The 24,824-nt window shown below is 36.9% G+C and overlaps 3 protein-coding genes across 5 annotated transcripts; 1 reads left to right on the top strand and 2 right to left on the bottom strand.

Annotated features, from left to right (window-relative positions):
- Positions 1-2,172: 2,172 nt before the first annotated feature.
- Positions 2,173-6,842, bottom strand: fis1 (fission, mitochondrial 1). Its single transcript, XM_087788567.1, has 5 exons — positions 6,651-6,842; positions 5,338-5,470; positions 5,181-5,257; positions 2,662-2,767; positions 2,173-2,596 (listed from the first exon to the last, which is right to left on the bottom strand). The coding sequence occupies exons 1-5, from the start codon at positions 6,753-6,755 to the stop codon at positions 2,493-2,495; spliced, it is 525 nt and encodes a 174-aa protein (XP_087644693.1). The 5' UTR covers positions 6,756-6,842; the 3' UTR covers positions 2,173-2,492.
- Positions 6,843-7,512: 670 nt separating this feature from the next.
- man2b2 (mannosidase, alpha, class 2B, member 2) lies at positions 7,513-21,786 on the bottom strand. Of its 3 annotated transcripts, none has more exons than XM_087788564.1 (19): positions 21,598-21,786; positions 20,337-20,483; positions 20,174-20,279; positions 19,928-20,100; positions 18,845-18,960; positions 18,011-18,188; positions 17,215-17,413; positions 16,959-17,149; positions 15,843-16,008; positions 15,636-15,775; positions 13,548-13,822; positions 13,299-13,490; positions 11,902-12,145; positions 11,117-11,227; positions 10,797-10,974; positions 10,603-10,731; positions 10,439-10,539; positions 7,735-7,870; positions 7,513-7,674 (listed from the first exon to the last, which is right to left on the bottom strand). In XM_087788564.1, exons 1-19 carry the CDS (start codon positions 21,730-21,732, stop codon positions 7,595-7,597), a joined length of 2,997 nt encoding a protein of 998 aa, XP_087644690.1. In that variant the 5' UTR covers positions 21,733-21,786; the 3' UTR covers positions 7,513-7,594. The 3 variants fall into 3 exon arrangements, with proteins under 3 accessions (XP_087644690.1, XP_087644691.1, XP_087644692.1); XM_087788565.1 differs by having other exon boundaries at positions 15,636-15,772; XM_087788566.1 differs by lacking the exon at positions 21,598-21,786 and having other exon boundaries at positions 19,928-20,077; positions 20,337-20,444.
- Positions 21,787-22,055: 269 nt separating this feature from the next.
- On the top strand, positions 22,056-24,092 carry smim20 (small integral membrane protein 20). The gene is made up of 3 exons (XM_087790282.1): positions 22,056-22,183; positions 22,391-22,447; positions 23,974-24,092. The coding sequence occupies exons 1-3, from the start codon at positions 22,075-22,077 to the stop codon at positions 24,018-24,020; spliced, it is 213 nt and encodes a 70-aa protein (XP_087646408.1). The 5' UTR covers positions 22,056-22,074; the 3' UTR covers positions 24,021-24,092.
- The last annotated feature ends 732 nt before the right edge of the window (positions 24,093-24,824 follow it).

Genomic DNA, 24,824 nt, shown 5'->3' with positions numbered 1-24,824 from the left:
TATCGATCCATCCATCCATCCATCCATCTATCCATTCATCTATCTATCCATTAATCTTCATCCATCCATCTATCTATCCATCCATCTATCCATTCATCTATCTATCCATTAATCTTCATCCATCCATCTATCTATCCATTCATCTATCCATCCATTAATCTTCATCCATCCATCTATCCATTCGTCTATCCATCTATCCATCTATCCATCCATCTTGCTATTCCCTCAGATGAAAAGGATTCTGGGAAGTCTAGGTCTCGACCTTGGACACTTGTTGAAAGGATGTTTTCAGGATTTAAAGCTATAATACTCCAGAAGCGAGAACCAGGATGATTTAGAAACGTACACAAACATTCATGAATCACATTATGTCTGGACTCGTTTTACACTAAGATGAACAGAAGAGGTACAGTACGATACACATCACTATACAGAGGCCAATGATACGCTACATTTTAATACTGTAGGAACAATATATTAAGTTTCTTTTAAAGAATTAATCTGTAATAAAAATGTCATAGAAAACACAAAATGCTGTTTAATGCTTCACGTCAGATTCAAATATTTAAACCGATCTTTATTTGTATTTCACCAGAGAAGAAATACAACACTTTCATTTGTTTTAAAACCAAAATATGTCCAGACTTCAACTTTAAAAGCTTCTGGAGTTACTGTATCCTCTCGTCCACAGTAATTGCATGGTTGCAGTGCTAGTTGAGTGTAACATGCTAACAGTTAGCCACACTAGCATCATGCTACTCAGGAACAGTCTAGAGTAGAAACATATAATATACTTGAAAATAAATGTACAAATATGGACTGAATACCTGGTTTAAGTGTTGACAACACATTCCATGAGGTCATGGTAACCTTCAACGTAGCAAACGCTAAAGTAAGCATTAGCGGTTAGCTTCAAGAAGAGTCAGCAGTTATCTGTGGATTATTCAATAACTTATAATGACTGTGAGGCGACTAAAGCTGTAGCGTCATCATCATGTTTCGGTGAATATCATGTACTTGAAGAAGAAAGTACAGAGTGTGATAAAACACTTTCTCGGGTCCGACAAGAGTTTTGTCATCATAGCTGTGGTGTTTGTTTCTTATCTCCGCCTCACTGGATCACACCGAACAATATTAACGCTGATCCTCGTGCAGTTTCGGTGGCGTCAGGCGTTAATGAGTGACAGCACGAAGGCTGATAAACCCAACTTTAAGCTTCTCCGCCATAAAGACGTGCAGGAGACGTGAATATCTCGTGGATCAAGAATGTGCTGCAGTGGAAGTAGGCCACGAGCCTGCAGTCAAGATCACATTATTAATACCAACCACTGATAGTTTTTTATTTTTATTTCAACCTCATCTTGTCCTTTGACATCGGATCCAGTGTATTTTTACGTTTCATATGATTGTACACCTTAAATCATACACATATATTGTATTAAAGACATTTTCGACTCTAATAGAACCATTTTCAACTATAATACAACAATTTTCAACTATAATCAAACAATTTCAACAAAAATCAAACAATTTCCAACTATAATCAAACAATTTTCATCTATATTCAAACTATTTCAACTATAATCAAACCATTTTCAACTGTAATCAAACATTTTTCAACTATAATCCAACAATTTTCAACTTTAATCAAACAATTTTCAACTATAATCAAACAATTTTAAACTATAATCAAACAATTTTCAACTATAATCAAACAATTTTCAACTATAATCAAACTATTTCAACTGTAATCAAACAATTTTAAACTATAATCAAACAATTTTCAACTATAATCAAACAATTTTCAACTATAATCAAACAATTTTCAACTATAATCAAACAATTTCAACAAAAATCAAACAATTTTCAACTATAATCAAACACTTTTCAACTGTAATCAAACACTTTTCAACTATAATCAAACTATTTTCAACTATAATCAAACAATTTTCAACTATAATCAAACAATTTTCAACTATAATCAAACAATTTTCAACTGTAATCAAACAATTTTCAACTATGAACAAATTATTTTTATTTCTACTTCATTAATACTTTTCTATTCCACAACACAATATGTACTAAATACTTTTTTTTATCATTAATGTACATAATACATAAACATTAATGTAGTTTCAGGATAGAAGTGACTTCTGAAAAAATACTCAGTCATTTTTCAGTGCATTTCAAATAACTTTATTGACGCAAAAAGAGAATGTAATGGATCAGATTATTGATCAAATATAATTGACATGAATGTATTGATCAGTGTTCCCTTCGACTCACGTCTTCAGTTAAGCATTAGAAGCAACGAAACATTCCCGAGTCAGACGAACTTGAACAAGAACACGAAGGACGATCGAACACAGGTTATGTACACGTGTGAAGACAAAGTGCTCAAGAGATACAACCACTCGCTGTAAAAAACATCTTCAACCTACAAGTTTGGTGAGACGTCAGTGTGTGAGTCCGGCATTGAACCAGCACACGACTCAGGACTTAGACGCTCCCTTCGCCACGGCCAGTCCGATGAGGCCGGCTAACCCCGCCACGCCCAGTCCGATCCCGCCCACGATCGCCATGCCGACCAGCCCGTCTGGACAAAAGGACGCGCTGGTCAGTTTGCTGGAGGAAGTTTTCCAGAAGCAGGTGGAGTCTTACCTTTCTTCAGAGCCTTGTCGATGAGCTTCTCCATCTCCAGAGCCTGCTTGTTCCCCGGCTCGTTCTTCAGGAGCGTCCGGATGGACTTCAGAGCCTTTTCATACTCCTGCTCCAACACAACATTAACAAGAATAAAACTACAATACTAATAAGAAAGTACTGGTTATCTGGAGCTCGAGTGCAACGAGTCAAAGATTACAATATATACTACTAATATTTACTATAGGTGTGTATTGACAAGTATATCTTGATATGAGAGTATCACAATACAAGGATGACGATACAGTATTTAGTGATATATATTGATAGTGTAATAACAAGGATATATGTGTAGAATTGTCCAGTACTTGACTCTGGTGTTGTGATAGTGTAGTAACAAGTATATATGTGTAGTATTGTCGAGTACTTGACTCTGGTGTTGTGATAGTGTAGTAACAAGTATATATGTGTAGTATTGTCGAGTACTCGACTCTGGTGTTGTGATAGTGTAGTAACAAGTATATATGTGTAGTATTGTCCAGTACTTGACTCTGTTGTTGTGATAGTGTAGTAACAAGTATATATGTGTATTATTGTCGAGTACTTGACTCTGGTGTTGTGATAGTGTAGTAACAAGTATATATGTGTAGTATTGTCCAGTACTTGACTCTGTTGTTGTGATAGTGTAGTAACAAGTATATATGTGTATTATTGTCGAGTACTTGACTCTGGTGTTGTGATAGTTTAGTAACAAGTATATATGTGTAGTATTGTCGAGTACTTGACTCTGGTGTTGTGATAGTGTAGTAACAAGTATATATGTGTAGTATTGTCCAGTACTTGACTCTGGTGTTGTGACAGTGTAGAAAATATGAGGAAAACAACACAAAAAACTAAACCTGAGAATCACAGACTTTGATTCATTTTCTCTGTTTCAATCGTGGTTTAAAAACATAAGGTCGATAAAGTGTGAGGGACACTGCCCCCTTTTGGTGAGACTACATACTTCAGTTGACATTTGTTGAGAGTTCACCTGAAATTCACGACGAAATTCGACTAATGGTTGGGAATAATCTGAATTGATATATATATATATATATATATATATATATATATATATATTTTAATGTAATTCAATCATTTGTATTTTGAAAGTTATTTTATTGTATCATTGTTTTTAATCATTTGATTATTTTGTTACACATCGTTTGATATTTTAATTCAAATATAAACGTTCTAAAATTGATGTTTTCCATTTGAAATTAAATATAAACATGATGGTATAACACTATCTTGAAACATGGGAAATATTGAACATTTCCTAATTGTTGTAATTAGATGATTAGAAAACACAACTTCATTGACTCAATGCAATTATTAGATCATTTAATGCTTCATAAATACATCTATATACATTTCTGTAAAAAAGTGTTTAAACATTTGAAATTCAATCAATATTCTGATGTCAAAGATATAAAGATACTTACATGAGGAAATTATATTAAATTTTTACTGGACAATTACATGTTTTTGTGTCTTCTCTCAGAACTTAATGCGCAAAAAACACATTTGTGTCTCTTTTCTGGCAACAGCTCTGAGAAAGATCATCCTTTCATAGTTTTAATTCAAGTAATGTTGAGCGTAGTTAAAAAAGAAGAAATAAACCAGAAACCTGCTCGACTGACTTTTCACCATTTGAGATACTTACCAGATTAATCGATTGATTGTTAATCAATAAAAACATTTTAGTTGGAAAAATAAATAAATAAAATCACAAAAGGAGTTTAGTAACCGATACGACTGCATGATAATGAAAATATGTGCGATATTCGATGTTGGTGGTTTGCTTTGCCATATCGATGTTAATACGATATTTTTAAAAATGTTGTTTATTCCCGCGCTTCTGTCCCAACATGATCGTAGAAAAATATAAATTATAACGCTCAGTCTCGTGGGACTTGCATCCGTTTCCTGCCAAACTGAGCGACATCCGAGAGGAGCCGCCGGCGTGTCGTGATATCATCAAATCAATAATAAATCCACCTCCTTGTAACAACTTAGCTCTTTAGCATACGGCGAAGACGGACAGGTTTACACTTGTTTGGAAGTTCACGATCTTATGAGAAAACAACTGAGACGAGATGAAAAGTTCTTACGATATATTGCTTTAACAAAAGGAGGTTGAAAGAGACGAGTGACTGGATCACTAGTGTTTGACTAGATCATAAGTTAGTTTTACTTCCGTGGATATACTGAGCTAAGTCAGCACGCCGCGTCGCCATAGAAACCAAGCCTAGCAAGCTGCGCCGCACAGTTCACAGACGGACGGAGACGTAAACGACAACGAGACATAGAAGTACAAATTGACAACTTTACAGAACGTGACACTGATTGGTCGAAGTGTGGATTTAAGAAATGCTTGATTTGACTGATTGATTGATTGATCAATGAAAAAATAAAATTATCACATGTTTTCAATATGACATTTCTTCCATATATCGTGCAGCCTTATTAAAAACCAAAGAGTGATTCATCCTGACCTTAAGTCTGTAGTTTGCCACGGCCAGGTAGAACAGAAAGTCCCTTGAATCATCCTTGGACGCCTTCTGAGTGAGTTCTGCGTCAAAATAAAAGCCTTCGGTGAGGAAGATGGATGGAGGCGTGATGATTTATTCTAGTCTTCCATGACACACTCACCCTCCAGCAGCACGATACCCTTCTTGATGTCGGCCGAGTACTTGCTGCGGATCAGACACCAGGAGTACTCGAACTTGGTCTCCTTGGACACGACTCCTTTCACCAGCTCACTGTTGTACTTCTTCTCAAACCTCTGTGCAGACATGTCGTGGGTCGAGAGTCAAGAGTGCGTCTCACAGTCCAGACAAATATTTCATGATAATTCAAACAGTATCTCACGTATACAAGTCAGGTTAGTTCAACATTTTTGTTCATATTAACGTTTTAACATGATATATTGCGATATCATTTTTTTCACATGATAATTATTATTTTATATCATAGTTCTTTCATGTTTACATTGTTTTTAAAATAAACCAATTTTATTTGGTCATTTGAAATTAACATGAATTTATTCAAGGCGTATTCAACGCTCATTTTTGTGTTGCAATTCAACTTCAGGCCACTGGATGGCAGCAGTAATTACGTCCTCCACAGCTAACGGAAGAATTAAACTAGATCCTGGCGATGACTGGGGACGAGAGGATACAGTGAGTCCAGCAGCTTTTAAAGCTGATGTTTGGACGTATTTTGGTTTGAAAAAAATGTAAGTTTACAAGTTTACACTCACAACTTTACAAGGCAAGGCAAGTATATATCTTTGTTTATTTAATTTATCTGGTCATTTTCAACGTATAATAACCAACACTGTGGTTTTGATTCTTTCTCTAGTTTACAAAACCAGGAATATCGACAACTTATTGAACAGATGTTGTAGGAATTCGACAGAGATTATGTTTGAATGATTGTAAGTAAGTTATTTATATTTATAGAGAACTTTTCCAGACCAGGGTCTAAAAAAAATCAAAACATTATTCATAAAATATATAATTTAAAGGTCAAGATAACACTGAGACAAACACAAGAGTCTCCGAGAATCAAGGAAAAGCCTGAACGAATAAAAATGTCAGTTAAAATCTTATTTAAATATGATTCTTGCTTTAAAGTTATATGACTCAATAATACAACATCTTCGATCGTTTCAACCTAAACTTCTGGTCCATTCCAACTATCCAGAAGTTATCAACTTAATAACTTCCTTATTTCAGCTTTAGTTTCTGAAAAATGAAAAGTTAAAGTAGTAAATATTTAATGCGTGACGTTGTTTACCATTGCATTAGCTCGTTAGCATTAGCATCAGAGTGACACGACACAAACACAACGCTGTGACGTCATCAAGCGAACTCTTCATAAAACGAACTTTCTATGATCTATGACGTCAGGTTGACTCGATGGTTCTCTGTCGTGAGAGTTAGTTTGACACGAAAACTCACCAGAAGATCCTCGGGAGCGACTATGTCACTCAGAACTGCCTCCATGTTTCCGGACGCTGCTCGTAAGACACGCCCACTCTTCTTCTTCTTCTTCTCTTCCTCCATCAGACCTGAAGCTCATTTGCGCCACCAGGGGGCGATGACGATCAATCAATGAATCAATGAATCAATGAGTCAATGAGTCAATGGATCAATAAGATCTTTTAAAAACGAGCAGCCTTTAAGAAAACACACCATCACAAGAAGGATCATTTAAAGCTTCCTTTGGCTTTGACGCCTTTATTTCAGCCTCATTACGTCATTTATTTTTGTTTTGTCATGTTTTTATATGATTAATGACGTAGTATTTGTACTGCATAGTTGTGTTGAAATAAACTGTCAGTGTTTAAAGTATTTATTTTATTTTCAAATACAACCGGCCTTTAAATATTTAATCCTACTTAGTAAATAGTATCACTCGAACTTCTCAATAGTTTAAATTCTTATCATTAGTATATAAAAAATACATAATTAAGTACATTAATGATTTTTGATTTGACAACTTGTTGCTAATTTAAATGTTTAAGGTTGGATTTACTGAATCGAAGATTCCAAAAATACATATAGATGATACGAAAACAGATCATTTACTTGCATTTTTGCAAGTTTTCATATGTTTTATTGAGCTAAAATATTGTGTAGAATCTTTTTTAAAATGCTTTAGATAAATAATTCAAATCAAGTTACATTTAAATCAATAATTTTACACATTAACAATAAACTTTTCATTTTAAAGGTGAAATCAAATTAAAATGGTATAGTTTGTTTATATTTTGTCTACTTTAAGGTGCTGCAGGAAAACAAGTTGAGATGAATTCACAGAGAAGATTAAACAAATATTTATTAAACAAGAACAGTTTCATTAAAAGTGTCATCAAAGGTCACAGAAATGTAAAAAAAATCTCTCAGGAGTTGAAATAAACGAAGAAGGTTCGGATCTGTTTGGCTGAGATGGTCACGATGGAAGTTGGATCTTCGTTCTTCTCTGAAAACATCACAGAAACGTTCAAGTGACACATTTTAAATACTTTTTAAAACATGTCACCTCGTTGTTGCTCCGTGTTTCCTCCAGGATTCTCCGCCGTCTTCCACTTCCATCTCTGCAGACTCGCCGCGTCCCAGGTTCCTGTCAGAGATCTTTCCTCGACCCTCCTCACGTCTCCAAGTCCTGCCAGAACCTCCTGTGAACGAGAGCTCAGAGCTGATGATCGAGTGTATGGAAGTTGATCAATGCATCAGAATATTTAATGAACTTTATTATGTTTTATGTATTCATTTAAATGCTGAAGCTTTTATTCTTTTAGTTTTTATTGAATTGTTTCCTTAGTCTTTAATAATTTAATTATTGAAAATGTTGAATTAGTATTATTTATTATAATGAATTCAACATTTTTAATATTTTATAAATGTTTTATATTCGAATTCCAAACATTCAAAGATACATTTCATGTTAATAATAATAATAATTTTAATTCAAGATAAAAAATGTCTGTATAAACGCGTGTCATCAATTATTCAATAAGATAATTAATGTTTTCTCAGCTGATTTAAAACATTAATAGGTATTTTGTATTATTAGAATTAGAATATTAAATTATATGTGCAAAAACCTCAAAATATATCAATTATATTATTTTAAAAATAATAACTCAATGCAAAAAAATGATTAAAACAGCTATTTTTGAATTATTTGAATGGAATATAAAGTAATATTATATTCTGTAAATATTAATTTTTTTAAATAATAAAAACAAAAAACGAATTCAACCTTTCACTTTAGAAATTATTGAATTAAATGATTTAAAAAAAATAATTTACTGCAACATCATAAAAACCCTTCATTATGTAAATATGACTTTTTCAAGATTCAATTATTAAAAAATATATTTAAATAAATCTTTCAATCATTTTTCAATTCAACTTGTGATGTCACTGATAAACTTGTGATGTCACTGATTATCCTGTGATGTCACTGATACACTTGTGATGTCACTGATAAACTTGTGATGTCACTGATACACTTGTGATGTCACTGATAGACTTGTGATGTGACTGATACACTTGTGATGTCACTGATAAACTTGTGATGTCACTGATACACTTGTGATGTCACTGATAAACTTGTGATGTCACTGATACACTTGTGATGTCACTGATAGACTTGTGATGTGACTGATACACTTGTGATGTCACTGATAAACTTGTGATGTCACTGATACACTTGTGATGTCACTGATAGACTTGTGATGTCACTGATACATTTGTGATGTCACTGATAGACTTGTGATGTCACTGATAGACTTGTGATGTCACTGATACATTTGTGATGTCACTGATAGACTTGTGATGTCACTGATAGACTTGTGATGTCACTGATACATTTGTGATGTCACTGATAGACTTGTGATGTCACTGATACATTTGTGATGTCACTGATAGACTTGTGATGTCACTGATAGACTTGTGATGTCACTGATAGACTTGTGATGTCACTGATACATTTGTGATGTCACTGATAGACTTGTGATGTCACTGATACATTTGTGATGTCACTGATAGACTTGTGATGTCACTGATACATTTGTGATGTCACTGATAGACTTGTGATGTCACTGATAAACTTGTGATGTCACTGATACACTTGTGATGTCACTGATAGACTTGTGATGTCACTGATAGACTTGTGATGTCACTGATACACTTGTGATCTCACTGATAGACTTGTGATGTCACTGATAGACTTGTGATGTCACTGATAGACTTGTGATGTCACTGATACACTTGTGATCTCACTGATAGACTTGTGATGTCACTGATAGACTTGTGATGTCACTGATACACTTGTGATCTCACTGATAGACTTGTGATGTCACTGATAGACTTGTGATGTCACTGATAGACTTGTGATGTCACTGATACACTTGTGATCTCACTGATAGACTTGTGATGTCACTGATAGACTTGTGATGTCACTGATAAACTTGTGATGTCACTGATACACTTGTGATGTCACTGATACACTTGTGATGTCACTGATAGACTTGTGATGTCACTGATAAACTTGTGATGTCACTGATACACTTGTGATGTCACTGATAGACTTGTGATGTCACTGATAGACTTGTGATGTCACTGATAAACTTGTGATGTCACTGATAAACTTGTGATGTCACTGATACATTTGTGATGTCACTGATAGACTTGTGATGTCACTGATACACTTGTGATGTCAGTGATAAACTTGTGATGTCACTGATAGACTTGTAATGTCACTGATAGACTTGTGATGTCACTGATACACTTGTGATGTCACTGATAGACTTGTGATGTCACTGATAGACTTGTGATGTCACTGATACACTTGTGATGTCACTGATAGACTTGTGATGTCACTGATACACTTGTGATGTCACTGATAAACTTGTGATGTCACTGATAGACTTGTAATGTCACTGATAGACTTGTGATGTCACTGATACACTTGTGATGTCACTGATACACTTGTGATGTCACTAATAGACTTGTGATGTCACTGATAGACTTGTGATGTCACTGATAGACTTATGATGTCACTGATACACTTGTGATGTCACTGATACACTTGTGATGTCACTGATAGACTTGTGATGTCACTGATAAACTTGTGATGTCACTGATACACTTGTGATGTCACTGATAGACTTGTGATGTCACTGATAAACTTCCATCAAAGGTTCGTTCAAAACATGAAGAATGAAGTCTTGAGGAACCTTCAGGTCGATCGTGACGGACTTCGACAGCTCAGGATCTTCTCCTTCCTCGAAGACATGCATGATCCTCAGCAGGACTCTGTCGTAGTCTGGATCTGGATCTTCAGGTCCAGGTCACATGTTAGTGTTTCCAGGTCATCAAACACTGAAACATGTCGGTGCACCTGAGTGAAGGTTCTTCAGGTGATCCTGGTGGTCGGAGCTGAAGTTCCATCCAGGAACGCTGAGGCTGAGCAGGTGGAGGTTTGGAGGGAGAACCAGGGACTTCATCAGAGAAGTCTTCTTCTTCATCTCTGAGCAGACACAGAGGTTCCTCAGAGAGTCTCATCATCGTCATCTTCATCAGTGCAGCACATACTTGTGTGAACCTTCACGACCACAGGTCTGTGCTGCATCTCTACCATGTGTCTGGAGGCGCTGCTCTTAGATCCCAACATCAGCCACAGTGTGGGTCGAACCACAGAGCTGTCGTTCAGCGTCAGGTTGTAGCCCAGATTCCACGGCTGGTTGTTCCACAGACGCCGGTGAAGCATGAGCTGAAGAACACAAGAGCTTCACTGTCACCGTCCGACCAACAGTGACCTTCACTGTCCCAGCATTTGAACTGGTTGTAATTCATAGTTATGAACGTTTTTATTTAAAAATTATAATGTTTTTATTCCATAGTTATGCACTCACCTCCAGCTGTCCGTCAGCTTGGCTGGACACTCCATGAGCTCGGTCGCTGACCAGAACCATCCTGCTGAGGTGGTCCTCGATGTAGGCCGCCCGGGTCATGGGGTAGTAGTTCTGGAGGGAGAGTTATTCAAGCTCATCCCTGTGTTTCTGCTAATGTTGCTATAGCTTAGCTTCAGACAAAATATAATAATGTATATTATTAGCTTAGCTTCAGACAACATATAATAATGTATATTATTAGCTTAGCTTCAGACAACATATAATAATGTATATTATTAGCTTATCTTCAGACAACATACAATGATAAATATAATTAGCATAAATACTATTAGCTTAGCTTCAGACAACATATAATGATAAATATTATTAGCATAAATATTATTAGCTTAGCTTCAGACAACATATAATGATAAATATTATTAGCAAAAATATTATTAGCTTAGCTTCAGACAACATACAATGATAAATATTATTAGCATAAATATTATTAGCTTAGCTTCAGACAACATATAATGATAAATATTATTAGCATAAATATTATAAGCTTAGCTTCAGACAACATACAATGATAAATATAATTAGCATAAATATTATTAGCTTAGCTTCAGACAACATATAATGATAAATATTATTAGCATAAATATTATTAGCTTAGCTTCAGACAACATATCATTATAAATATTATTAGCATAAATATTATTAGCTTAGCTTCAGACAACAAATAATAATAAATATTATTAGCAGGTGAGTATGAGCTAGCTTAGCAAACAATTTTAAATACTCACCCTTGCTATTGTGTTGTTGGTGAACTTCCTGTGCGTCCTCTTCATCATCTGGTAGCCGTTGTCGTCGGTGTGGAGAGTCCTGTTGTTGTCCAGAGACGTGCTGGTCAGCAGGACGACCTCCGTGTTGACCTCCAGTGGACCCACAGAGTATTTCTGCTCCAGACGCCGACACGCTTCTTCGCTCGAGCAGAACGAAGGCACACGAGTGACGACGGAGAAAGATGGATCTTTGTCACCTTTTTGTCTTCGTGATGACAGAAACAAACACATCATACGACGATCAGAGAAATCAATCAAAGATAAAACACAAAGAAAAAAACACAAATAGACAGGCACATACATACACAAACATACATAGACAGACCGACATATACAAACAAACAGATACACACGCACACACACAAAAAGAGAAAGACAGACATATAAACACACACACAAACAGACGCAAAGAAAAAAAACACCAACTCATACACAAACAAAAACAGACACCCAGAATCACACAAAACAGACAGACATGCACATATAAACACAGACACACACAAACAGAAAAAAACACAAAGAGAGACACACACACGCAGACGGACACAAAGAAAAACACACCTAGACAGGCCCACACACTTAAAAAAACTAAAATACACACACAGATGTACACAAACAGACACAATAAAAAAGACACACATAGACAGACCGACACACGCAGACAGACACACACAAACAAAAACAAAGGGATTCACAGACACACAGAAATAGAAAGACAGACACATAAACACACACATAAACAGACACAAAGAAAAAAACACACATAGACAGACCGACACATATAAAAACAGACATACACACCAACACAGACACAATCAAAAACACACACACAAAAGAACACCGACACACAAAAAAAAAACCACACATACAGAAACAAACAAACACAGAAAGACACACACCAGCACAGACACACAAACAAACATAGAAAGACACACACCAAAACAGACATACAAACAAACATAGAAAGACACACACCAGCACAGACACACAAACAAACATAGAAAGACACACACCAACACAGGCACAAAAACAAACATAGAAAGACACACACCAACACAGGCACAAAAACACACATAGACAGACCGACCCACACAGACAGACACACACAAACAAAAACAAACGGATACACACAGACACACACAAATAGAAAGGTTGACACATAAACACACACGTAAACATACACAAACCAACACAGACACACAAACAAACATAGTAAGACACACACCAGCACAGACACACAAACAAACATAGAAGGACACACACCAACACAGACACACAAACAAACATAGTAAGACACACACTAGCACAGGCACACAAAGGAAAACACAGACACACACAAACAGAAAATTAACACACACCTGTAGAAGTATTGTCGAACTTCAGACACGATCTTCCCGAAGTACACTTTCATCTCCACAGCCTGGAACGCTCGCACCGCAGACGCGTCGGCGCTGAAGACGTAGTTGTCAGAGATCGGACCTTCTCTCACGTCCCCGTTGGCCTCGTACTCCCAGAACTCCTGCGTCACCTCCACCCGTCGTCCTTCAGGCCTGAGGCACAGAGAGTCTTGCTCAAGGGTTGCCCCGGGGAGGTGAACCTTCACCTACAGGTGAGTGATGCTGTGCAGCAGGTTGGAGTCCTGGTCCAACATGAGCTCGTAACAGTCGTTGACGACCGGGACGAGTCTTCGTCCTCTTGGGTTCCGCTCGCTCACTTCCTGTCGCTGGAACTCGACTCCCTGAGCTTGAGGAGTGCAGCTCGTGGACTCGTGTCTGCAGCGACTCGCAGAGAACTGAACGATGTATCTCCTCTGCTGGAGGCCGCCCAGGTCAGCCACGAAGAAGAGGTCGAAGGTCACGTTGGACTCGGCTGACCTTTGAGTCTGGAACAGGAAATGAGAAAAGACGGTTTTGTTCGTTATTGAGACGATTTATGCTGACGATCATGACATCGACGTGGAAAGACAAGGACTAAGACGAAGAAGAAGACAATGACAAATAAAAACTAAGATGAAGACAACGTCGAAAACTACATTGAAGACAACGACAAAGACAAAGATGGAGATAACATTGAAGACAAAGACAGAGACAACATTGAAGACAAAGACAGAGACAACATTGAAGACAAAGACAGAGACAACATTGAAGACAAAGACAGAGACAACATCGGAAACAACATCGAATACAACAACAAAAAATGAAAACTAGGATGAAGACAAAGACAAAGACAACGACTAAGGCAAAGAAGAAGACAATGATAAAGACAACGATAAAGACAAAAACAAGGATGAAGACAACGTCAAAAACAACATTGAAGGCAACAACAAAGAAAAAGATGGAGACAACATCAACGACAACAACAAAGAGAAAGACGGAGACAACATCAAGATAACAACAAAGACAATGATGAAGACAACGACAAAGACAAAGACGGAGACAACATCGAAGATAACATTAAAGACAGTGATAAAGAAAAAGACAGAGACAACATCAAAGACAACAACAAAGAGAAAGACGGGGACAACATCAAGATAACAAAAAAGACAATGATGAAGACAACAAAGACAAAGACGGAGACAACATCAAGATAACAACAAAGACAATGATGAAGACAACAAAGACAAAGACGGAGAAAACATCAAGATAACAATGAAGACAATGATGAAGACAACAAAGACAAAGACGGAGACAACATCAAGATAACAACAAAGACAATGATGAAGACAACAAAAACAAAGATGGAGAAAACATCAAGATAACAATGAAGACAATGATGAAGACAACAAAGACAAAGACGGAGACAACATCAAGATAACAATGAAGACAATGATGAAGACAACAAAGACAAAGACGGAGACAACATCAAGATAACAATGAAGACAATGATGAAGACAACAAAAACAAAGATGGAGAAAACATCAAGATAACAACAAAGACAATGATGAAGACAACAAAAACAAAGATGGAGAAAACATCAAGATAACAATGAAGACAATGATGAAGACAACAAAGACAAAGACGGAGACAACATCAAGATAACAATGAAGACAATGATGAAGACAACAAAGACAAAGACGGAGACAACATCAAGATAACAATGAAGACAATGATGAAGACAACAAAGACAAAGACGGAGACAACATCAAGATAACAATGAAGACAATGATGAAGACAACAAAGACAAAGACGGAGACAACATCAAGATAACAATGAAGACAATGATGAAGACAACAAAGACAAAGACGGAGACAACATCAAGATAACAATGAAGACAATGATGAAGACAACAAAGACAAAGACGGAGACAACATCAAGATAACAACAAAGACAATGATGAAGACGACAAAGACGGAGACAACATCAAGATAACAATGAAGACAATGATGACGACAACAACAAAGACAAAGACGGAGACAACATCAAGATAACAACGAAGACAATGATGACGACAAAGACAAAGACGGAGACATCATCAAGATAACAACACGACAATGATGACGACAACAACAAAGACGGAGACAACATCGAAGATAACGACGAAGACAATGATGAAGACAACGACAAAGACAAAGAGACAACATCGAAGATAACGACGAAGACAATGATGAAGACAACGACAACAACGACAACAACAACAAGACGAATACAACGACAAGTCAACGTACATATATTTTTGCTGACGCGTCAAAGAAGTACCTGTGAAGGGACAGTTTGTCCATCATCGTCCAGAACAGCAGCAACAAGATGTTCCACAGCGACGCTGATGATGGTCGTGATGTTCCAGGCCAGAGGGTTGAACACAAGGACGTGTTGCTCTGAAGGCTCTGGATCGTCTGCTGTCAATGAAACACTTGAAGCTTCTCTCCACTCGCTTGTATCAACGACATGTTTGACATAAACAACCTTGTCGTCGACCTTGACGAGCATCAGCAGCATGAAGGTGGTGCAGGGTCAGGAGTAGATCGACCAGCAGCTCCTGCACCTCCGTCAAGGCCGCCGACAGATGCTGCAGGTACATGTTCGCCACCTTAGGAGACTCTGTTCCTGTGATGCCGTCGTGATGCTGGACCTGCACACGAGTCACACCAGAACCAAACGTGTCGTGAATAAAACAACGTTTATAGGACGTGTTGATGTCACACTTTAAAGTTGTATCTATCTATCTATCTATCTATCTATCTATCTATCCATCTATCTTAATAACGTGTTTTAACGTTTACATTACCAATCCAAATAATCACAATTAAATATTTATATTCTCATTTATTTATATAAATATTAAATACACATTTTAATTTAAATCATGACAAGTTTTTCCCATCAACCCTCAAAGTTAAAAAAGCTCTGATCAATGGAAGGCAGATAAACTGATGCTTCACAATAACAGAAACAATACTGACTAAATATTCAGAATTAAATGATTTTAAATTAAAATTGACATTGAAGACAACATCGAAGACAATCAAAAGACAAAAACTAGGATGAAGACAACGTCAAAGACACAATTGACGACAATATCGAAGACAATGATTAAGTTGAAGACAAAGACAAAAACTAGGATGAAGACAACGTCAAAAAAAACATTGAAAACAAAGACAAAGACGAAAAACAACATCGAAGACAAAGACAAAGATGGAGACAACATTGAAGACAACGACGAACACAATGATGAAGACAACGACAACAACAACAACATTTATAGATATTTTTGGTGATGTAATGATCTGAGCTTGTTTTATGTAAACTCTACTGTTTGACACACTTATATGTAAGGGTTTGATTTCTACTGTATTACATAAATACTCCTGTTGTGTTATCAGTTTTATCTTGATCTTTAAAGTATATACTTTATGGAATATTGTTTTGATTGTTTAAGGGCTTTGTGACCCTGGTCTGGAAAAGCGCTATATAAATAAAAATTACTTACTTACTTACAAGCTAATAGTTTGTATTATTTTTTAATTTAGGGAAATGTTGAATTAAACTTATAATAAAAAATGATCTATTGTGAATCGTAACCTCGGACACGGCCCAGCGCAGAGCTCTCAGTGTTTTCAAGGCCCGGTCTTTATCCACAGGTCCGTCGGGGAAAGCGATCCTGTATCGAGCGAAGAGGGTCTCGGCCGCGTGCAGCCGCGCACTGGCTCTACGCGCCGCCCCCTTCAGGACGTTCCTGGAAGCGTAGAATCCGGTCCATGCCTGGAACGGTTCTGGATCACGGAGCACATGGTTAGGTTCAGCACCACGGACCGACACAACATCAGGGATCCCTCACCGCTGGAGTACGGCAGGAAGTCCTCGCTGCCACGGACGTCCCAGACCAGGTGGGACTGGTGGACCGCCTGGAAGTACTCGCTCAGCGTGGCGTACTGGACGCTCAGACCCAAGTCTTGGCTGTGTTGGTTGATGTAGCTCATGAGACGGTCCATGTTGCTGAACTGCACCGACGAGTTGAAGAACTGTTTGTCGCATCCCTGGAAACATCACCGTGTTTCAGTGGAGTTAGTGACAGTTGTGTTGATGAGGCTTTATGAAACAGCTGGAGAGGTATCATGATACAGTGACTTTATGATACAGTGACTTGATTTTAAAAGACCTATAGATATCACTCTTAGTTTGAAAACGATGTGACATCTAGTGACCTTTTTAAAATAAAGTCACTCATTAACTCATCAACTGTTTCATGAAGCCTCACCAGCTGTTTCATGAAGCCTCATCAACTGTTTCATGAAGCCTCACCACCCGTTTCATGAAGCCTCATCAACTGTTTCATGAAGCCTCACTAGCTGTTTCATGAAGCCTAATCAACTGTTTCATAAAGCCTCATCAACTGTTTCATGAAACCTCGTCAACTGTTTCATGAAGCCTTACCAGCTGTTTCATGAAGCCTCACCAGCTGTTTCACGAAGCCTCATCAACTGTTTCATGAAGCCTCATCAACTGTTTCATGAAGCCCAACCAGCTGTTTCATGAAGCCTCACCAGCTGTTTCATGAAGCCTCACCAGCTGTTTCATGAAGCCTCACCAGCTGTTTCTACTGTGAACTGATCATGCAACAGTTTCAAACTCACCCATGGCCAGAGCACGTGGCGGGTCCTGAACCACGCCGCCCTCCGCCTGATGTTCTCCACCATGGTCTTGGCGTAAGCGTGGACCGTCTCCCCGGTGACCGGCAGACTCATGTTGGGATACACTCCGTCCTCGGGCGGGTCCGGAAACAACGCCACGCCGTTCCAGTAGAACCCGGAGCTGAGATGCAAGAACGCAGGAGTTGTGATTCAAGTGAGAGCTGAACTGTATTACAGTATTACTCCGCGAGGCTACATAATATTACTCCGCGAGGCTCTGAGAGTATTACTCCAAGAGACCACGTAATATTACTCCGCGAGGCTCTGATAGTATTACTCTAAGAGGCTAAGTAGTATCACTCTGCGAGGCTCTGTAGTATTACTCTGCAAAGCTCCATTAGTAGAACTCTGCGAGGCTTTAAAAATATTACTTTGCAGGTCTTGAGAGTATTACTCCACCATGCTGCAAAAAAATTACTTTGCAAGGCTCTGCGAGGCTCTATAGTATCACTCCGCGAGGCTCTGTAGTATTACTCTGCGAGGCTCTGCAGTATTACTCCACGAGTCTCTGCAGTATTACTCTGCGAGGCTCTGTAGTATTTCTCTGCGAGGCTCTGTAGTATTACTCTGCAAAGCTCCATTAGTAGAACTCTGCGAGGCTTTAAAAATATTACTTTGCAGGTCTCGAGAGTATTACTCCACCATGCTCAGAAAATATTATTGCAAGGCAAGTACTTCTCTGCGAGGCTCTGTAGTATTTCTCCGCGAGGTTCTGTAGTATTACTTCGCGAGGCTGTGTAGTATTTCTCTGTGAGGCTCTGTAGAATGTCGGGTCACCTGTTGGAGAAGGGCAAGAAAGACGGGGTGCAGTAGCTGAACTGGTCCATGGTGTGAGTGAAGATCTGCTGCTTCTCTCTCAGGGACCGAGAGCCTCGCCATACGAACTGCAACTCCTTTATAATACATCAATAATAATGAAACGTCAAGAGACTTTGAATATAATTAATTATTAATTAATTATTTCAACTATTGATGGTTAATTTCAACAAACACATCAAATTAAAACATTAATTTAAAACTTTTAATGATGAAACTTTTTTTTTAATTGTAAATGTACGTTTTAAACAATTGAAATAAATGTTTGCTATATTTAAAGGTTATATTTGTTTTTATTGAATAATTTAATTCAATTATTTGTGTATTAAAAGTTTTAATTTGTTTTGTTTTTTAAAAATTGAATTAAACAATTTGAAACGTGATCTTTTTTATCCATATATTTTAATTCCAATATAAATAACAAATACTGTTTTTTCTCAATTAAATATTATTTAATGTGTAGCCTTTCAAAGTCAATATGAAAAAATGTTTGAATAATTGTGTCACCATTTTAAGATTACATTTCATTCGACTTTATGGATAAAAAATATATATTTTTAACTTTTTAAAACGTTTTCATTCAAATGGGAAAATGTATATAATTTTCTTTTATAGAATTAATCTAAAAAATATTTCAACTTTTCAATATACAAACTATTGTATTTAATAATTAACAAAATACACTATTTGTTGTCTTTTCAGTTCTATATAAAAATGTTGATATAAAGGTTTGGTATTTGGTACAAATTGAGAAATATTGAATTAAAGAAAATATTTTCTTATTATTGGAATTGGATTTATAAACTTATTATTGTCAATAATTATTAAGGTAGAGTTTCTTTTTTAGATTTTTTAAATTCAATACATTTATTTAAAGAAAATAAAAAAAGACATAATTATACAACCTTTCAATATAAATTATTGTATGCAATTATTTAAAAACTAAACATATACTTTCAATAAAAATGTCTAGTTTAGAGTAAAACTAAAAAAACATTGAGAAAATAAATCATAATAATACAACAAATATGATTTCACTACGACCTTGTTTTTCTGCATGGAGTCCTTGAGGTCGTAGTCGATGCGGGAGATGAGGTGAGCGTTGAATCCAGCCAAGGCGAACAGGACCGGGGTCGAGGCCGACGCTCCAAACGGGTCCACGTGCCACGAAAACTGCGGACGCACACCGAACGTCTGGTAGAGAAACCCATGACCTTCTGTGTCAGACAAGTCACACATTTCCAACATTATAGAAGCTTCATTATTAAGCAGTTAAATGATTTAAAAAACCTGTGAGCTGCAATATTTCATCCTCCAAGTCCGTCACAGCCTCGTCGTGCATCACTTGACCCCCGAGCACGAACTCAAGGCGCCCGTCTTCAACGAGCCGTCTCGCCTGAAACAACAGTTTTTCACTTCAATGGACAGCGAAGAACAAGACGTCGTCTCTCACCTGTTCCTTGTGCGACTCGGTGGCGACGTTATCCCACCAGAGCCGGAAGAACTCCTGCTCCACCGCGATGAACTTGCGACCCTTGACCTTGGACAGCTCCTCCGTCACGCTGGTGTAGACGTTGGCTGCGTACGCGTGCATGCTTTCCTGAAGTCAAGGGTTTAAGTTCACGACCTTCGCTGACTTCATGGAGGACAGTAACTGTTGACCAGACAAGTGTGGCCCTCAAGTGTGGCCCTCATCATGAGGTCAAAGACCATGTAGTAACTAACTATTTTAGATTTTAATTATTTCTATTCGTCATTAATAATCATGGAAAGTAGCATTGTGCTAAATCTGGTGCAGCCATCTTTTTAATGTAACTGCACATTTTCCTTTTAAATAAACTGAAATTGAGATTAATAGTCTCTGAATATGACAATAGATTATTTGTTATTAGGGGAGTATTTATTGATCCTATTTTTTGACCCTCCAAAAAAAATTAAGGGAATATAAAAACATATATTTGGGAAGAAGACTGCGATTAAATTTTTTTTTTTTTTTAACTTATATGAAATACAATACAATAATTATTTGTGCATGATTTCATACTTTTCACTTCTTCACTTTTGCTTGACGGCCCCTAACAACAGCCACTGTATGAACGTGGCCCCTGAGGAAACTGAATCACTACTGTATATAGTTTTATTTCAGATTTGTGGTCCATAGCAAGGCAGTTAAAACAACACATACAAGAGAATTGATCTTAAATAATTGATTGTTTATAAAAGAAAATATTCATTAAACCTTATATCATTAGATTTTAATTGCATAACGCATTAATACCTTCCCAAATACATATTAATTAAGTATTGACTAATAGCATTGTGATGTTAATAATAAACATTGTTTTAGTGACAATTATCCTTTCCTTTTTTAGTTGTATACATTTAAATAGTATTCCTTTTTATTTTGTGCCATTGTATTTTTAAATCCTTTTTTCCCCTCTGAGTATAATTTACCTTAAATAATACTTTGTCTTCCTGTCTAAATTGCAAATAAATTTTTATTGCTCTTGAATATTTCATTAAGTTCAAATAATACTCTCTTTTTCTTTAAATCATTTTCTTGTGATATTGCGTTTTAATATTCTTTGCTCCAGATTTAAGTACAATTCTTTCTTACTTTCTTGTGATATCGTCAGTTTAAATCTTGTGTATTGCTTTTGAAGATCTATCCGACAAAGATAAAAATAATAATATGTTGAACAGAAGTTACTCACGTCGACAGTGTAAACCCAGCCAACGTCCATGTGACTGTGAGGAACTACAAACGTCTGAATCGGGCTGTTTTTAGAGGCGACTGCAGGCAGTTCATGACTGCACAGAACAAGTAACAACGTGAATAAAAACTTCATATTTTCATTCAAAAAAAGGCAAAAAATATATTCATCCACTTCCTTATTATTGGTGTTGACATCACGTGACGATAGTTCGCCAGTACGGCAAGTCAGGAGGACTAAATTCTAAAGAGCGAGGACAGTTTAACTCGAGGGTTTCCTCTTTTTTTTTTAATTAAATTAAAATAATTACATTTAGTTATTTTATATCTTGCTTTTTCATTATTTAAAAACCTCCATCTTAATTCTAAAACATATAATTCAAGGGAGCGGAGTTCATAAGACTTGACCTCTGACCCGGAAGAAGTACTTTCACCGCTGCTGCGCGTCTGGAGGTAACGACACTTGTTTTGCGTTAAAATGGCCAGAAACAGGAAAGGTTTGCTGCTGATCGGTGGTTCGATCATGGCGATCGCTGCCACTTTGTATCCCGTGTTCGTCCACCCGCTGACACACAACAAGGAGTACCGTGAGTAGACCGAGGTCACCGTCAACACATGATAAATTAACTTAAATAAACATTACATTAAAAGAGCTTTCACGTTTGCACAACACAAAAAAGACACTAGTAAATCAATTATATATTGTTTTTATTGACGCACCAAAAACGTGTCGCTTCATGAAAACATTTCAAACTTCAACCATTATATTAATTTAATTCTGTTTTAACTTTCAGAGGCGGTTCAGACGGTGAACCGAGCAGGAGTCGTTCAGGCAGATGTGCAGCCTGTTGGTGAGAACTTTTTATTCCAGTTTCCACTGGAACTTCATGTTATAAATGTCAACAAGTCATTCTAGATCGAGAGGTTTTCAACCCGGGGCCACATTGACACCTTCCATGTGCAGTTTATCCTTTTAATTTATATCTATTTCACTATTAGTTAGTAGTTTATTATTATTAATACATATACTTGGGTCAACATTTAAATGAATCCTCTGGTTCCTGGATAGTAAAGAGTCATTTGAGTCAAACAGACCAGAGCTGTGTCTTAAATCACATACTTGCGTACTTTAACTTAGTATTTTTAGTGCATAAGTTTGTCTCAATTCTTATAGTTATTCATCTTAGTATGTGAAATGTAGTGCTCCATGCACACTCAATTGTTACTAAAACACCCACAAAAATGGGTATGGATCAATGGACACTTTCTACACTAAACGGCTACATCTTAGTGACGTTGTACTTTGAAGTTACGTCATATATATATATTTATATACTTACAGGTACATTTTCCGCAGCAGTAGGAGGATGACACGTCTTCGCTGCTGATACTGGCGTATATATAACGCCAATATTTCGTTTCTCATATTTCTTGATCCAAACCAAACGTGCTGCCAGCAGGTGGCGATAGTGTTCCTACAGCTGGTTGAAATCATCGTTAAATAGTAGTAGAAGAAGAAGCTGTCGTGTCATTTCCAATTAGTTTGTAGCAGCAGAGTTTGATTTGAGACATACTATCTGTGGAGGATTAGTTACTAGTTAGTATGTACACTATCCTGATGCATACTAACCAGTGCACTAAGAGAAGTATGAGATTTGAGACACAACACTTGAATATATTTATCTTTATAACTTTTTTTATCTTCCACGTTGTGGGTCATTGTTCTGTTATTAATGATGGAGTTAAAGACGTTATTTATTTATGGCTCTTCACACGATGGATGTTGCTGACCTATGACCTGGAGCTTTAAAACAAACATGTAGAATTACATGGAAAAAGGGTAAAGATATTGATGGCAGTTTGACTCTTTTTTGGAAGTAAATCATTGAATCTTTTAACATTTCAAATGTTGAAACGTTTCTTTTATTTAAATGTTTATTTCTAGACCTATATAATTTGTTTTAATTTAATTCAATCATAATTATAAAGTTTTTATATAATCAGGCCAACGTTGTATTATTGAATGAACACGATAAAGGTTTCTGGTTCTGAAAAATGTATTTTTGAATTTTAAAGGTATTTGTCAATGGTACAAATTCAAGCTTTGTATAAAACATTTATTGAATTAAATGATTGAAAAAATGATTCAATTATTCACTTTCTTGAAACAATATTTCAACATTTGAATGTTAAATTGAACCATTGAATATTATTAAAATATTCTTCCTTAGTTGTACAAACATATGTTCATGTTACAAAATGTTTTTTTTAATTTTCCCTCATTGAGTTATTTGTTTATGTTTTGAATATGCAAATACGTTTTTCCTTGATTAAACTGTTGATGATAAAATAAGTAATTCCTCTCATGTGTTCACAGGTGTAAAGGTCTGGTCGGATCCGTTCAAGCCTTCGGAAAAACGATGACAGACGTACATGTGAATGAATTAGTGTTTTTTAATCTATACTTGTATCATAAATGATCCAATAAATGAATGAAAAGAATGTTTGTCTATTGCGTTTTTAACCAAAAGGGGGCGCTCTTGAGTTGCGAGTGGGTTAGGAGTCATTTGTTCATCAAGTCCTTGGTCTTCAGTGTGTGATTATGAGGGAGATGACGATGAAAGAGTCTGGTTTTAAGAAGGATTCTGTGGAAACTTTTCTGGAAAAAAAAATTAAAGAACCAGAACTTTTTCACACTGTTGCAAAAATCCAGAGTCTTGTGGACCTAAAACGTAAGAGACCCCAAATCTGCTGCAAAGACCAGGTCACTGTCTGGACCAGAAGTCCATGTGATCCAGACTCCCCTTCACGAGTCCAAGGGATGCCGTTAAAAAAAAACCCCAGAGTTCTAAATAACAAAATAAAAAAAACTTCTGTGGTTTCCAGCTCGGTCTGATCCAGAGAGAAGCTCCGCAGCAACTCGAGTATGTGTTTATGGTCCTTCAGAGATGCTGCACTTTCAGGGTTGACCTTAAATCTGTCGGTCCATCACGAGGCCCGGCTTTCTTTTTAGGGTTCGTCTGAGAGGCCCTGGACTAGTGAAGACCTCGCTCCGACTCAAACCCCCCGTTGTTTACCAGAGCCTGTTGTAGTTGGTCCAGGAACACTGAGGTGTGGACGAGCCAAAGTAAAGTCAGGGGAGTGAGGAGAAGGGGGGAGTGAGAAGAAAGGGGGAGGTAAAGGGGGGAGTGAGGAAAAAAAGCCGAAATTCCTCTCATTCTCTGCTGG

Source organism: Callionymus lyra, chromosome 4 (assembly GCF_982586985.1).
Source record: "Callionymus lyra chromosome 4, fCalLyr1.hap1.1, whole genome shotgun sequence".
In the NCBI taxonomy this organism is placed as follows: Eukaryota; Metazoa; Chordata; class Actinopteri; order Syngnathiformes; family Callionymidae; genus Callionymus; species Callionymus lyra.
This window is presented reverse-complemented; position numbering and strand designations above follow the sequence as displayed.

Excerpts from the sequence above, each read along its gene's own strand:
- fis1 (XM_087788567.1), bottom strand. The coding sequence starts at position 6,755 with ATGGAGGAAGAGAAGAAGAAGAAGAAGAGTGGGCGTGTCTTACGAGCA. Across the intron at positions 5,471-6,650 it reads TCGCTCCCGAGGATCTTCTG|AGGTTTGAGAAGAAGTACAA; the intron begins GTGAGTTTTCGT and ends ATGTCTGCACAG. Across the intron at positions 2,768-5,180 it reads TGGCAAACTACAGACTTAAG|GAGTATGAAAAGGCTCTGAA; the intron begins GTCAGGATGAAT and ends GTGTTGGAGCAG.
- man2b2 (XM_087788564.1), bottom strand. The coding sequence starts at position 21,732 with ATGAAGTTTTTATTCACGTTGTTACTTGTTCTGTGCAGTCATGAACTG. Across the intron at positions 20,280-20,336 it reads CCGAGTCGCACAAGGAACAG|GCGAGACGGCTCGTTGAAGA; the intron begins GTGAGAGACGAC and ends CTGTTGTTTCAG. Across the intron at positions 15,776-15,842 it reads TCGTCAAGGTCGACGACAAG|CAGACGATCCAGAGCCTTCA; the intron begins GTTGTTTATGTC and ends TTTCATTGACAG.
- smim20 (XM_087790282.1), top strand. The coding sequence starts at position 22,075 with ATGGCCAGAAACAGGAAAGGTTTGCTGCTGATCGGTGGTTCGATCATG. Across the intron at positions 22,184-22,390 it reads GACACACAACAAGGAGTACC|AGGCGGTTCAGACGGTGAAC; the intron begins GTGAGTAGACCG and ends TTTAACTTTCAG. Across the intron at positions 22,448-23,973 it reads GGCAGATGTGCAGCCTGTTG|GTGTAAAGGTCTGGTCGGAT; the intron begins GTGAGAACTTTT and ends ATGTGTTCACAG.